This window comes from Megachile rotundata, chromosome 3 (genome assembly GCF_050947335.1).
Source record: "Megachile rotundata isolate GNS110a chromosome 3, iyMegRotu1, whole genome shotgun sequence".
Classification (NCBI taxonomy): domain Eukaryota; kingdom Metazoa; phylum Arthropoda; class Insecta; order Hymenoptera; family Megachilidae; genus Megachile; species Megachile rotundata.
The window spans coordinates 22,037,963-22,054,072 of NC_134985.1; the positions used below are offsets into that span (position 1 = coordinate 22,037,963).

General features: G+C 43.1%; 1 protein-coding gene and 1 long non-coding RNA gene across 13 annotated transcripts in view; one reads left to right on the forward strand and one right to left on the reverse strand.

Annotated features, from left to right (window-relative positions):
* shaker (potassium voltage-gated channel protein Shaker) overlaps nucleotides 1–16,110 on the forward strand; it is a 161,165-nt gene that overhangs the window by 131,218 nt on the left and 13,837 nt on the right. For 9 of the 11 annotated variants that reach the window (XM_076529919.1, XM_076529921.1, XM_076529920.1 and 6 more), the window contains 6 exons: nucleotides 2,876–2,999; nucleotides 6,010–6,275; nucleotides 6,876–7,519; nucleotides 9,784–9,913; nucleotides 15,100–15,290; nucleotides 15,781–15,954. In XM_076529919.1, coding sequence (XP_076386034.1) covers nucleotides 2,876–2,999; nucleotides 6,010–6,275; nucleotides 6,876–7,519; nucleotides 9,784–9,913; nucleotides 15,100–15,290; nucleotides 15,781–15,947 — 1,522 coding nt within the window. In that variant the 3' untranslated portion in view covers nucleotides 15,948–15,954. Of the gene's footprint in view, nucleotides 1–2,875; nucleotides 3,000–6,009; nucleotides 6,276–6,875; nucleotides 7,520–9,593; nucleotides 9,724–9,783; nucleotides 9,914–15,099; nucleotides 15,291–15,780; nucleotides 15,955–16,110 lie in introns of those variants that run through there. The other 2 variants (XM_076529922.1, XM_076529928.1) reach the window with 2 other exon arrangements.
* Nucleotides 12,513–14,697, reverse strand: LOC143264128 (uncharacterized). 2 transcript variants are annotated; one of them, XR_013037643.1, is made up of 5 exons: nucleotides 14,252–14,697; nucleotides 13,769–14,166; nucleotides 13,386–13,458; nucleotides 13,095–13,290; nucleotides 12,513–13,008 (listed from the first exon to the last, which is right to left on the reverse strand). It is a non-coding gene; the product is annotated as an uncharacterized LOC143264128 (long non-coding RNA). The 2 variants fall into 2 exon arrangements; XR_013037642.1 differs by having other exon boundaries at nucleotides 13,095–13,458.

The window sequence follows — 16,110 nt, forward strand, 5'->3', positions numbered from 1 at the left end:
AAAGAGAGCTTTCAGTCCGGAAAATTCGTCTGGCTTGGGCACTCTCTTTTGTTCGTCGCGCCGTCTGCACGCCGATTGCACCGCAAGAGAAGCGTTTCCGGAGCTAATCTGTCCTTAATCTCGCGTTTAGAATTGCTGCTGACCTACGAAGCTAGGCGAGAAACCATTTGTCCACAATGGCCTGAGTGTCGAGCGATAAGCAAACGGACGGCTCCGAAAAACGTTTGCCGATGAGGGTGCGATCTCGCTCGCTTCGTAATGACGAGCCAGAATTATTGATAATCGCTTCGGAAGTCGATGAATTCGTCGACGAATTTGTCAACTTGTTCGTTCAAAGCTCCGAATGAAATCGGAAAAATTGATTCGTGAATAATAGGTTGCTAGGTGATGCGTGGGATACTCGACGCGCCATCTTGTGAACCAAACAGGAAATACCCCGAACTATATTTGTTGAGTAGTCAAATTTGAACTGGGTTTAAAAATAGAATTTACAAAATTTCGGATCGACGTGCCATCTTTCGGGTTGAACGATAAATGCTACACACTTTGTAAGTAGCAAGGTGGGAATGAAGTTAACTTGATCTGACTTTTCATGCAAATAAAGTAGAAGCAGTGAAAATATATAGAGCGTGTAAAATATTTTCAAATGTTGAAATATTTGATGAGTTAGAAGTGGCAAGCACAGGTAAGGCATTCGATTAAAGAGAGAAGGGAAAGTGAATTTTTGGCGTAGAAGCGGCAGAGGGCGAAAAGTCGGGAATCGACCCAGGACCCTTACGACCCCACAAAGTGGAGCGTGGAGATGCTCTTTGGTGGCACCACTCTTTCTCTCTCTCTTCCACTTTTCATTTCCCTTCTCTTTTTTTCTTCTCACCCTTTGCTACTTTGCTGGTAGAACACCTCGACGCCACCTCTCGACGGTCCTCGGCCTTTTCAGTCTTGGGAACGCTCAATGTTTCCCGTACCAAGCGTTCGTTCGTTTTTTAACGAGAATAAAGTATTTTCGATACTTTCAAACTAGTTAACTGGCCAAGCTTTTTTCCGGGTCTTAGCTGGATCGATAGAGAAGAAAAGAACTAGGAAACGCGAATAAAATCGAACGATGTTTCTCTTGAAACGAAAGTTGGCTCGCTGACAGAACAAAGTAGAGCCATAAATCCTGTGTCGAAGTTATAAACAATACCGGAACGATCGAAAACAATGACGTCCGAGAAGACGACTATGTTTTTGGCGACGAGCCTCGTGCTCGTTATTTCAATTGCTCATGGACGAGCGTTAATTAAGATTTGCGTACTCATTTGGCATCCTGCCTGTCGAACGCCAATCGGCCCTCGAACTTTCGCTCGATATGGATCCGCAGCTTTCCACGTTGACGTGAGTCACGCATGTCTCTCGATGGTGTATAAATATATCTACCATTTTAACTCGACGATTCACCATATTTATGACCAAAAGTTTCACTTTCTCGAGCCCGTTAATTGACCGATGTGTAACACAAATCGTTCAAGGTAAACAAATCTGTTTGTAAATGGATCGTTAAATCTCCTACGAGAGTTGAGACTAGAGTCCGACGAAGATTTACAGTTTAGCATAACGTTCACCCACCGAAATCTCTGCGCGTATACTGTAACGCTCGTGTGTTGTCTATATCATCCATGCACAATTGCATTCGCGAGCTGCAGACGGCCACTCGTGAGGCCTCAACGCAAGGATGAATCAACTCGCGTTAACAGGTTAATTCTGAAAATAATAACGCTTTAAGTACTAACGTGTCACACTTATAAGTACTACTTTGCGCCTAGAAATTAGTAATTCTTTGGTCAAAATATTCATTTAAATCTTGCATAGGCAATTAGGTACCAATTTTTATATTTTCTTTCAACGATCTTTCAGCATCTGGAAATATCGGAGAACGGGTACTTTCGGGACCAATATCAAAGTTGTTAAAACTTTTCTATTATAATTTGCAGATAATAATCTAAACCCGAAGACGTACCTTCTGTAACTGTAACTGAAAATTTGACTGCTTCACAGAAATGTGATATCAATGCAGCAGTCTGTGCAAGACAAGAAGTTTATCTTCAAGAATGGTAGCTGGTAACATCCCAGTTTCTCTCGACGATCCAATCATAGTATCCTCGATTAGCGATTTTCCATTCCGATAATGAACGAACATTCCACCGTAGAGATCTTACAATTAGTGGCTTCCTGTTCTTCGTCGATCCTAGACTAGCTATGTACATATATAATATACATATCGAGTAGTAATAGCTTGGTCGATGTTAATTCTTTATCGATCTCTCGCCTGACCGATCTATCAAGGTGTATCGCAGCCTAGCAGGCTGTCGACCTAGTGGCTTGCCAGTCTAGTAGCTCATTAAGAGAATAGCTCGGTATAGGGGCTGTTAGTGCAGAGGTAGCGCAACCTAGTTTTGTTACGTTTGTACGATCCTCTGTACGTATACTAACAAGCAGAGGGCCCCAACTTCGGGTCGCCGATTTTAATGAAACTTCCACAAAATGTAGTGGGCTTCTTCCTCCTCGCAAATCGTACCACGCGTCGGACCAAATACTTCCTACTTTTCGAGTTCCATCGTTTCCTTCGCACTATTCCAAGTTAAATTTCGTTACTTTATTCTAACCTTTTGAAAATGATTTGCGAAGAAGCTCGCTACGTTTTTTAACAGTTTCATTAACCTTCCTTAGACCTTTACGTAACGTCAACGCGTTAAAATCGGCGGGGTTGAAGCTCTCTTCTTGTCGAATTAAACGTTTCCTGTATGTGTATATAAAGGAATATGTATGTATATTTCGTTTGGCTCGAGAATGGTCCAGAAGAGGACGGTTTAACGATACCGTTGTGTTTCTTTTTCAGATCGCTGCCGAAACTCAGCAGCCAGGACGAGGATGGGCCGAACCCCCACACCCAATACTCAGGCGTCACTCACTTCGAGCCCATTCCGCACGATCATGACTTTTGCGAGAGGGTCGTCATTAACGTGAGCATCTCAGACTTCACTTTACGTTTCGATGCGTCAATTAATTGGGATGACTCTGTGACAGACTTCGCGATTGCTTACTCGAGCAAAACCGGTTGTTTACTCGAATCTAATGCTCACTTTGAAGGTTAGGTTAAGTTTCTAACAATGGAAATTTGTGAAATTCTGCCATACTAAATCAAACTCAAATATGATACATTGCAGGATGAAACTGTAAAACTTTATTTCGCGAAAAATCAAATTGTTAGAGCTTATATGCATCGCACTGTAGGACGGTTGGCTCGGGATCGTTTCATTGGAGCGGCGAGATAATTGGAGTCGAAATTTCTAGCTGGAAAAAAGTACGACCCCGCATTTGATCGCAATTGTGCGGAATAACGAAGCATACTTGTCACCCTGTTCGACGCGGCAAAGAAAAAGATTGAAATCGGTGAAATAAAACGGAGAATTGGAGTTGAACGAGTCAGCATGTAAATCGTTTTTCGATTTACACGATTTACCCGGTCTATTCGGAGATTCGCAGTTAACGTGTTTACAACGTAACCTATATTGTTTGTGTTCTGCAACGAATGTCCAACGTTTTCTCTTTTAAATTGTTAAGTAACTCGAGTTTTATTTTGCATTCGCATATTTGCAGAGCGGTGGTCAGTTAGTAATCGATATTACGTATTTAATTCGAGCAAATAATTACCGAATGAATAAAAAATTAATTGTTTACGGATGTCCGATGTTTTCTCTAGAAAAATTCCACCTAACGCAATTAGCGCACATGTTTATCCGATATCGAAAATTTATTTTATCTGGAAAATTTTTGAAATTCAATTAGCGGTCGGCAATTGATAGTGCAAATTGAATTCGGGCAAACAAATTAACGAAGAATTAATTTTAAACGGATGTCCAATATTATCTGTTGGAAATTTATTTTCGATTAGTGTAGTATCACTTCGGTGCTCGTGTGATGTCGAAAGTTCTTGAAACTTAAGGATTGCCGTCATCGGTAATCGATATCGCGAGTTTAATTTAGACAAACAGTTAACAAATGAACGAAGAATTAATTTTTGATGGATTTTCAATATTTCCTCTTTCAAATTTCTTCTCGATCACTACGGTCTCGCTGCTCGTTCGATGTTGAACACTCTTCAAACTGTCGAATATTTTGAGAAGTTTAACAGGTTGATTATTAAAATCGAATAACAAATTGTTGCGTTAGATAGTGTCGCCCGGAATTGATTGATTTATTGCATGGGAAATTTACGTATAATTGCAGGATTCCAAAAGCGTCGAAAGCGTTGAAAGCATTAGCGTTCGCTGAAAGAAGGCGATCCGCATTCAGGTCGATTTCCGGTGTTTTTCAACTCAGCGGGATACGCGCGTAAATTATCATAGGAGCCTCTGCTTATTTCTCCGTTCGTATTTCTTTCTTTTCGACGAAGCAAGATAATCTCAAGACACGAAGTGACCTACAGACCGTATTTTGGCAGCCGTCCAAGTTCGTCTTGGAATCAGGGGCAATATAGTACCAAGGTCGTATTGTGTGAACGAAATTATCTGTCCTCGTGGATGACACGACTGCATTGCGCCAATTACAGTAACTGTTCGATCGTTCCCTCGAAAAATTCGCGATACAAATCGTTTCGCACCAGGATCGAATCTTTCTTCCCCTCGAGTCACCGCAAACTTACCTTACTTGAAGCCTGGAGAACCTGCCATCAGAATTTACGATTAAATTACGAAGAAACTGTGCAGTAACTGTTTGATAATTCCCTGCTTTCGGGGCTCTAGAGGCGGACCTCTCAACGAAATCGCATATCTCGACACTCGCTGGTCCTATCTTCCGGGCTTTTAAAGAAGGGATTGGATCAAGAGAATCCTAAACAATCTAGAAAAGATGGTAGACAAACTTAGAGGGAGGGTTGCAGGAAAGGAAGACCTTTTTCAAAGGTTTCTCTTCCAAAATCGAATTTGAGGTGGATCAGAAGACGATTTCCGTGACAAATCCTGGCTATTCGGTGACGTTCGATAACGGGAGTAAATATCGACCGACGACACGGTGCACACGCGTGTGTCCGCGCCGCCGCGGGTGCAATCCAATTTCTGTTCTCGACGGGACGCTCGTCGGCGTTGAGTTCTAACTTGCCTCCTCGTTTTTACCAAATTCCCCGTTAAAATGCCCTGGGCTGCCCTTTCTACGTTCACTCCGACGAAATTGTCGATCCATCAAAGTTGAAAGCGTTTTGGAATTTTTCCAATCGCTCCAGAAGTAGATAGTCACCGAGATCATCCGATCTCGCAGGATCCGACAGAAAGAACCTACATTTTCAAGCATTCCATGTATCGAACGTGCTTCTGAATCGATCGATTCATCCACTATGATTCTATCAAAACTTGTACCATATTTCTCGAGGCGAATGCGGTTTTTAAATCGCGGAGATGCTCGACGTTGATCTTTTGCTCGCCATCATCGATAAACCAACTTCTGCCGCGACAGTTATAACCGATGCTTCTTCTTTTTCTCCTTAATCGCCCTAATGGCGGGATGCAATTACCCCAGTTTCGTTTATTAGTTTGCCGTTGCAGGAGCGTCTAAAGAAGGTCCTTAGTCCTTCGTCGGTCGAAACAAATCAGTCGTAACGATAATTTTCCGTATTCGGCGTTACGTTCAGCACCGATTAACGCGTGCGATAAATGATTCAGAAAATGTACCATTTTCCTGAAGAGACAAAGTTGCTTCGATGTCTCCAAAACGCACGAAAAGCGAGTGACGAATAGCTGCATAATGAAAGGGTTAAAGCCCGTCGTAAATAACGCGGCAGTCTCTATTATCGGATATCGATCAGTAGGTATTGTACCGCGTGGAAAATTGGCGATTCGCAGGCGAGACGTATCGACCGTGCGGTCCTAATTACACCGATAGCGAAAACTGATTAATCCTGTGGGCCAGGTTACGGTGGCCAATAAATGCGGAATGTTAATAATAATAATCGATAATCCTTCGAACGATGTTGGACAGGTGAGCGGGCTAAAGTTCGAGACGCAGCTGCGTACGCTGAACCAATTTCCGGACACGCTCCTTGGCGATCCGTCACGGCGGCTCCGATACTTCGATCCGCTTCGCAACGAGTACTTCTTCGATCGGAATCGGCCATCCTTCGACGCGATACTTTACTACTACCAGAGCGGTGGTAGACTACGTCGTCCTGTCAACGTTCCTCTCGATGTCTTCTCCGAGGAGATCAAGTTCTACGAGTTGGGCGAGTTGGCTACCAACAAGTTCAGGTACACATACTTCGCATCCTTTGCCGATACAATAGACCCTTGTAACGTTGCCTCCAGTTATACAGCTATATAGTATAGTCGTTTTACGTCGTATACCTTCGTTAAAGTTAGAGCACCGATGGATCAAATGATCGCTCCGTGGAAACCTTTTATTAAAATCCGCGTTCTTATTTCAATTTCTTGTACCGTTCGTTGTTACGAGTGTACGGAAAATTGTTGATGCAACGAGACACCCGAGAAAGAACAGATTGAATTTCCCCGAAAAGTAGAAGGTTCCCCATTGAAGTCCAACGAGCTCGTTGTTCGAGGGAATTCAATCTCCCGCTTGTAAGTGGACGCCTATCTCTTTCCATGACTTTCGTTACCACGGAAAATAAAAGAGGGGCGAGGGAATTTCTTTTCGCGTTAATAACGATAGCCAGAAAGAACATTCTTTCCACGAACTAATAATATCCGTCTCGTGTTCTCGTAAGTTCTTTGTACGATTATTTCTTGCAGAGAGTCACGGAAGATCGAGTTGTCGTAAAAGTGTAATATCACGGGCAAAAACCGTCCAAGTCGGGCGTGTACACCGAATCTAAAAGTTGAACGAATTTCCAGGGAGGACGAAGGATTCATCAAGGAAGAGGAAAAGCCGCTGCCGTCGCACGAGTTCCAAAGGAAGGTCTGGCTGTTGTTCGAGTACCCGGAGAGTTCACAGGGTGCCCGCGTGGTCGCCATAATATCCGTGGTCGTGATCCTCCTGTCGATCGTGATATTCTGCCTGGAAACGTTGCCCGAGTTCAAACATTACAAGGTGTTCAATACGACGACGAACGGCACGAAGATCGAGGAGGACGAAGTGCCGGATATCACGGACCCGTTCTTCCTAATAGAGACTATTTGTATCATCTGGTTCACGTTCGAGTTATCGGTGCGCTTCCTCGCCTGTCCAAATAAACTGAACTTCTTCCGTGACGTAATGAACTTCATCGACATCATCGCGATCATTCCTTACTTCATCACCCTGGCCACCGTGGTGGCCGAGGAGGAGGAGACACTCGATCTACCGAAGGCGCCGGTAAGCCCGCAGGACAAGAGCACGAACCAGGCGATGTCCCTGGCGATACTCAGGGTCATCAGGCTTGTCAGAGTGTTCCGAATATTCAAGCTGTCCAGGCACAGTAAAGGCCTTCAGATCCTCGGCCGTACCCTCAAGGCCTCCATGAGGGAACTCGGCTTGCTCATCTTTTTCCTCTTCATCGGTAAGTCTTCCTTTTCCTTTCGTCTATTTGTCGAAGGTTTTCCCGAGAAACAACTGCTTGGAACGTCAAACGCAGAGAAAGGGAGAAAGAGAATCGCTGCTAAGCTTTTGATCACTGTATTCGCAGTGATTCGCGTGACCAGATGACTTTCCTCCATCACCTAGGTACGTCCCGAGTGAACCTTATCTCTCTCGACAGGCTCCGGTCCAATTAGGCAAGTCCCAAACACTTCTCCATCCGATTGACCGCGTCCTAGATAGGTCCCAATCCAAACACGAGAACAAGTCCTAAACGGACTGTCTCGTTCGACCGTCTCTCAAAGCGGACAGTAGCGGAAACGACGTTTTTCTCCCGAGGGATAACTTGTCCAAAGGACTTTCGTGTATTTACCGAGGAATGCCATTTATATACCACCTTTCTTTACCCTCAGTTTCTCTCTCTCTTTAAACTTGGTTTTCATTTCCACGTCCCATTTCCTACTAACCAAGTATACCGAAACATTTGAATACTCGTGTACCGCTTTTCTGTTTCTTTCTCTTCTCCTCTCTCTCTCTTTCTCTCTTTCTCTCTCTTTTGACAAGTGTGTTTACTTCGTGACGAATTTTAATTTAGAGTCTGGAATTCAGGAGCGATAGACGTTTATTCACCAGTGTCGCATTTTAACAAGAGAACACTGCGAATTCGGTGAACCTTCCTCCGAGAAACGGAAAATTTGCAATTTAATCGCCGTGAAAAACAGAGCGGAAACATTCGAGGGACTTGCTAAATCGAATTGATATTCACTACCACTTTAAGACAAGTAATTTCTACTTGAATATTCCGGAGGGTGGATTCATCGGTGGTTGGCGCGACAGATTTACAGCCCACGTTCGTCTATCGATTCTTAATTCGAGTCTCGGCAAAACTTCCAACGACGTTCTTGTTTGTTTTCCGCCAAGAACATCGTTTCTTAATTTTACGATTTTTCGGTGTCAATCGTCTCGGCAACAACGGCAAAGCAGAAAAATGATCTCCCAACGAAAAAGACCGAAGAACAATTTAAATAGAAAAACCCATCGTGTTCCAAGATCAACAATCTTTGAATAACAAATCAGAAGATTTATGGATGTAAAGTAAGAGGACAGCATGAAGGCACACAAAAATTTCGGAAAGATCCGTTGAGAATCACGGATCGCTTCTCGTGTATTTGAAACTAAAAATAAGTTACATCGGTAGCACAAGTGGCAGATCGTTAGCCCCAGTACGTTGAAAAGGTGGGGAAAGTAGAGTAGCTAATACCAAATACAGCCAAATCGCCTTAACTGAGCGCGATCAGTTACCGTGAAAGATGAGTTGGTTTCAAGGAGCGTATCCTCAACGAGAACAAACACGGTGCAGTGATCCTGATTGATGTAGCCGCAACTCGGGACCACACATCCGTGTGTTGCGTTCTCTACATTAACCGAAAGTGATGCATTTCTTTGTTCTCGTTGGTGATTCACTCCTGTAAATCAGATCCGAGAATCGGTGGAGCCAGCTTTCGTTTGCAAAAAGATTTTAGCACTCGGCTTTGCCTATCTCGGAGTGGCGGAAAAGGTGAGTAAAAGGACAGACGAGTAGAAACGTAGATTAACTAACAACAGTATTTCGCAACGTAGAGTAAAATTCAGCGTATAGCGACTCCACCGATCTCTTTTCTGTCCAATCACTTCGATGAAGTGTGGCTATACTAGCACTTTGCCAATGTAACTCGGTCCTTACTATCTAGTGTCTCGTCTTTGAGTTCTTTGAAGCGCTGCACAAAAGTCCGGATAGTCAACGGTCTAAATCCAATGAACCAACGAAATCGTCGATAATTGCTCGATCTAGCAGCTAAACGAAAGAAAGAAAAGGAGGAGAAAAAGAAAACAACGTTGAATCGTCGGGAAGATCTACCGAGATAAAAAGGATCAGTGTGGAAGAATAACGGAAAGAGAGAATCGGACGGAGGTGTGACGGCGGAAATGGAGGATCGAAAAGACGCGTTAGAGAGGCTTTAAGGGGCTCGCTAAAGTAGCGTGTCTTGAAGCGTCTGTTCCTCTTGTGTGCGTTCCAGGTGTGGTGCTGTTCTCGTCGGCGGTTTACTTCGCGGAGGCGGGCACGCAGGACAGCTTCTTCAAATCGATACCGGACGCGTTCTGGTGGGCGGTGGTCACGATGACGACCGTGGGCTACGGGGACATGAGGTACAAAGCCACCGGGGGCGTTAAACCCACTGAACCGGTGTTTTCTTCCTTGCATTGCAGGTGTGGTGCTATTCTCGTCGGCGGTATACTTCGCGGAGGCCGGCTCCGAGAATTCGTTCTTCAAGTCCATTCCGGACGCGTTCTGGTGGGCCGTTGTCACGATGACGACCGTGGGCTATGGTGACATGACGTATGATGTACTCACTTTCACTTAAGACTCTAGTTAATGCCCGCCAAAATGAAAACGAACACACACTACTATACTTACTTAACTTAACTTAACTTAACTTAACTTACGCTCCTTGATACTTTTTTCATTGTACTAGCGTACTCAGCGTTTCCCAATTTCGTTCCCAGTCGACCCAACTCTGCCCAAACGATGCTTTACAATTTTTTTCCAAAATTTCCTTGAAATCGAAGTAGGATTCGTACTGTCCATGTCTCGCAAGATGGCGACACGGTATTAATAAAAGTTAATATTGACGATTTTCGTAAAATAAAATCAGTTGTCTTATTTTTCTAGTGTTACCATTTTACCGTTACTTATCCTTTGTTCAAATATTACGCGTTTGCAAGGAAATGTCGTGATGTTTTCCTGGAATGAAATGAGATCAAACACGATCCCGTTCGGATTATTGTAATTAATTCGTTGTTAGGTACACTGTATCGGTAAGACGATTACAGTAAGATCCCAGTTAATACCCAGGATAGATTGTCAGACTTTAGAATGCAAAGCGGAGTCATTTCAATACATACGAAATTAAAGGGAATTGCAAACATAAATTGAGTAGTGTCAAGTCGTTATTCGATGATTTTAATATGTTCTATGGACCTCACTTGAACAACTTGATTACTTTGAGATTAAAATCGTACACAGTACTGTAGTTTACATTTGGGAAACGCTGTGCTAGATTAATTCTTCGATCCTGAAAGCACGACCCCTTTTACTCTTTCTCTTTCTCCTGTGTCCTGTATCTTTTCCTTTTTTCATCCAGGTTTGATCGCTTTTCTTTTGGTTGGACGTTTTAGTTTTCTTGAGAATTTGAAATTATACCTAGTGCTTGATAGACTTGAACATGCTAACTTTAAATTTTCTCGGTCATCACGCATCCGTTTCTTCCTCCCTGCTCGGAATGTTTCGTTTTTCTACTTCTTGCTCGTCGATTTCCTCTTCCGGTTCTCCCCGTCCTATACGGGGTGTTTCAAAATGGACGATGCAATACAAAAACTTTTATTTGAAAAAATATATGCAACTTTTTTCTCGAGAAAAATCACATTATACGTAAATGCATAAATCAATAAGAGTTAGCTATCTACAGGTGGTTCGCTTGTTTAATAATCTAATTCTTTAAATTTGTATACTCTGAACTTTTGCTGTATTATCTCATGAACATAGTTCTCAAACGAATTTATTGAATATTACAAAGTAATAATAAAGAACAGTGGAAATTTCGTTTCGAATTAGCATTTAATCTCGTGCGTAAATTCTGTTTTGAAACATCTTGTATATTAATAAAGTGCTGCTCGCAACATTTTCTCCGACACGCTTCGACTCACCAGCGAGACGCATCGATCGAAACATCGACCGCTCGTTATTTAATTTTTATACAATCGTCAAGGGAATCATGGTCTCTTCACTTTATTACTTTCTTCCATTCCGTGCTGATTAAGCCGTTCGCGTAACTCATGATTTTCCCCACTTTTCCAACTTCCGTTTCCGTTCAGACTCCCCTCCGCTCCTTCTTTATCGTTTCGAACTAATCGCTACCTTTTCTACTCGCTAAACGTTGCAACTATCATGTCGTCGAGACGTGTCGAGACGATTGCAAATATTGACTTGGGATTGAATTATAGAGTCGAGATTCTGAGACTGCCGATGAAAGTGAAGTAATATGGTTCGTTTGTATCACGGGCGATATTCAGACATTTCGAGTTTCATAAATTTAGTATATAATATACCACCAAGCATGCGATAGGTGGAGTACTTGTTATATCTTCATGAGTAACAGTTAAGGGTTGTATCACCCTGTACAAGATCGCCGCGTGTTGCCACGGATTAAATGGCCACGCGTTAGGTGGTCACGCGTTTACTCTACGAAACGAGCGTACTCGAGAACGATTCGAGCAAATACGATATCGAAAGGTAAGCTTATATCTGGCAAGATTCCCGATTAAAGATCGTTTCTTGTTTCGCGGTAAACCCTCGAGATTCGAGAGCATCTGTCGAGAGAGACTCGAGATCTCTGGCTACTTGAGAAATTGTCCCGCGTAAATCAATAAGTGTCCTTGGGCAACCGACACTGTTACGTTTCTTAGGAACGCCCTTTAGCCGAAAGGGTCGAGAAATCGAGACGATTTCGATCGCGCCGACACGAAAACGGCTCGCACCGGCAGCGTTTCGAAGGGGAACACTCCGCAACCTAATGTCTTTTAACCGAAGACGCTAGCATGCCGGTTTCGCGAGTAAATTGTTAACTACCCCTGTTTCGGGAAGCTGGAAACGCGAGTAGTAGGTGGACCTGTAATATTAAGCAGTTACGTAGCCTCTATACTTCGCTCTTTAGAAATTCTAGTTTAAGGTTGAACGTGGTCGTAGTCTGAAAGCAACCGTAGTTGGAAAGTAATTGAAACGTTTGTCACGGTGAAATTACTTCCAGCAAGTGGGAAGAGCACCGTACGAATTGTCAATTATTTGCACGTACCAAAGATACAATTCCTTTCTAGGACAGTCTTTAGTCTCGGAACATGTAGGGTTCTCTATGAAACAGTTTATCAAAGTGGATTTCGAGTGCGAGATGATTTCAAGTGTAATTTTGGAGTCCTCGATTTAAAATAGGATTTCTAGTGCCGAAACTATTCGTAAAATATAAGATGGGATTTTAGGTACGTGTAGCGTAGAAAAAATTCGAAACGAGAACACACGATTATTGTCTAAAAATAATTATAATTCGTACTACTTTTCGTTCGGAATATAAGAAGTTTGATAAATCGTAAAATTTCTCGAGACACCCTATGTGCGAGGCACGCAGAAGACCCGTTCCAGTTTTCCATTACGATGCACGTATCCAGCCAGACTCCTTTGTCGCGAAACCGGCGTCACTCGTTTCTTCTATCGGAAAGCTCGCTTCTCGCGTAACCAGCTTTCCTCGTTGTAGCGTACTTTCAAAGCGCAGAGCTTCCACCCTCGACTACGTTGATTCTCGTTTCCCATTACCGCGACTGATCGCAGCTTCCGAAACCTTTCGTTCGAACGCTCGATCGTATGGCATCGACTTTGAAACGAACCTAATTAATAGTCACTCGTATTCGTTACCGTTTCAAAAAATTAATTAATGTGCCACTTTATAATCACAAATTAAAAGCAACCTTACCTGCGTCAAGAGATTGGATAAATGATCGTTTGAAATTGCGTGAAAATTCAAAGTACAACTCGATCACTTATGCCTTTTAAGATCGGTATTTTTTATGTTACGATTAAGATCATCCTTTATTTATCCCGACATCCTGCGACACTCGATATTTGCAGACAATTCTTTGACGATCCAAAATCGAATTCGTTCGCAAACTCTGTTCGTTAAAATGATTTATGCATGCTTTTCGCGATCAAACAAATCCTCGCAAAAAATAATCCCGATCGATTCTCTGTTAAAAAATCATTTTACCGTATCTCACAATGCTGTCATCACTGCTACCACCATCAGTCATGGATCACAAAGGCCCAGAGTACAGTGACACCTGCAAGAATGATCTCTTTTCTTATTTTTTCTGCAATTAATTCGATAGAACCGACTCATCGATTAGTTCACATCCACGTAACGAAATTAATCGACACGAAACGAGGAATTCCGCTTTCTTTTTTCGCGCGGGGAAAGAAAAGAACGAGGTAGCAATGTTCATTTAACGACGAATAGAAAAGGAAAACGGTGCTATCCATCCAGTTGCAAAGCGTTCGTCGAGCCGTGAATTCTTCGTTCTTGTCTTTGATCTCGAACCGAGTATTGTTCGCGTAGAGCGTATACGGTGACTGTTATTCGATCAAACTCACCCGTGAAGAACTCGTCCGTTTCGCGGCTTTAGATTCGTCGAGGATAATCGTCGCCGCGTCCCATGATCCGCTGTACGATCATTCAGAAGCCGAACCTTTTCGTTCTCTTTCACATCCGGTCGGAAATATTCGCGTCAAAGTGTAACCAACATTGGAAAACGAAGATACGATTGGAGAAACGATCGAGTCGATGATTTTGACGCGTCGAAAATTAACAGATGATTGGAGAAAGATCAGTTGATCCGCTTACAATACATTTCTCTGGATCTCCAGGTCCCTAGTAGATTCCTAAATTCCTAAATCTGTATATCCTCAGATTCCTACGTCTCCAGTTCGAAATTGTAGGAAGTTCAATTATACGCTCGAAATCATCGAGGTCGTTCGTAGACGCTATTGAACTAAGGAGAATGAATAGTTAAAGAACTATTTGATACAGTCAACGAATCGAAAAGCGAGAAATCGTAGCGGAATTGCATGTCGTACCGTTAGAAGATTCAATCGGATCTCTGCAACGGAATGGCACGCGCTTGTTTGGAACGGTGCATCGGCACATGAGAGTGGAGCCTTTTTTTTAGAGAGTCACGTTAGTCCCTTAGTCTAGCCTAGAGAGCCCGCTTCTGTTAGACAACACGCGAAATACTATAAGTACACACGGTTTATGCTGCCTTTCACAAACACGGATTAGTCAAGCGAATCTCTCGTTGCCAATTTACCCATTGCATTTTATCGAATAATTCTATAAAAAGTGCGAAGGACAACTCGTTCAGAGAATCGAGCCTTGACACTCTAGATTCAACAGCGAACGATATCGGAATCTTTCTTGGAATTCGAACGTATGCAAACAAATATGTGAGTCATTAAGAGCTTCAAGAAGCCGAAGAGAAGCTCTAGAGCAGATCAAAGAAGCGAGTAAATGCTCGGTCAAGAATAATTGCATTTGACCATGACTAATCTCTATTTGTAACACAAGCGGTAACGATGAATATTTGTAACTCGAAGTTTTCGCATGGTCAAATGAGTCGATTCCAATTTTATTCGAATCTTAAAAGTCTTTAAAAAATAGATCTTTTTTTACTAGTTCTATATTCGACTCGTATCACGACTAATCTCTATTTGTAAGACGAGCAGCCGGTGGTCCGTGTGTATCTATAGGAGCCTCCAGTACCGCATAAGTAGCGCCACACTCGACTCGACGCGGCAGACTCACACAAAATAGAAACACCACACCTAGCACTGAGTTTCTAGACTAGCGTGGAACGAAGCTATTGAACGCTACTGAGCGATTAGCGCGAACGACAACGAATCAAAACGTAATTTTCGATGTGCTTCAGGCCCGTTGGAGTCTGGGGGAAGATCGTCGGTTCTTTATGCGCGATCGCTGGTGTGCTGACGATCGCTCTGCCTGTTCCCGTCATCGTCTCCAACTTCAACTACTTCTATCATCGTGAGACTGACCAGGAAGAGATGCAGTCGCAGAACTTTAATCACGTGACCAGCTGCCCGTATCTCCCTGGCACTTTAGGTACGAAATTTACGACAGGGCCTCCGCGCATAAAACGTTCTAGAACGTATGTTTCGATCGTAAATTTCGATCGCACTTTCGTAGCAAATGGCCATTCGATAAATATTCTGTTCGGTCGGTTCGGACGTAAGTCGTATTGTCTCGCAATCCCGAGCAGAATATGTACCGATATCGCGTGTCTACGCCTTTCTAGGGTGAAGTTCACCCTGACTTTAATCCGCTTTGGCTCGAACTTAGCCGTTCGATTTTTCACGCCTTCCTTGACAATCTACGACGCCTTGACTATCAATTAGTGTCCGACAAAAGTAATTCCAGTCTCGAGCGAACTTGACTGGGCATGAAAAGTAGCTTGATTAAGCTGCTCGACAGAAGGATGCTCCGAGAGGATTACTTAAAGAGCATCCATTACAGAGATTTAAGCCGGTGACAAGCGAGATCAACTATCGATGTTTGAAACCTGACGAATTTTCGTGTTTCTCGCTCTTTGCAGGTCAGCACGTGAAGAAGAGTCCGATGTCGGAATCATCGTCCGACATAATGGAGCTGGAAGAAGGCATACTGCTGCCTCATCCTGAGATTACGAAGAAGCCCAACTGCAACCCTCGCCATAATAACAATATTAATCCAGCCTGTATGAGCATCGAGACTGACGTCTGACTACTAGGTATTATCTTTTTATCGAAATCCGTTTCGAATTAAGGGGTGGTACCTTGGTAGTTCCTTGAGGAACGTTCTTGTTTCAGAGGAGGGATAGTTATTAATTAATTTTGAAAACCGCGATTAAGTGGAGGGGATTTTAACGCGTTTGGTGTGATTGCAG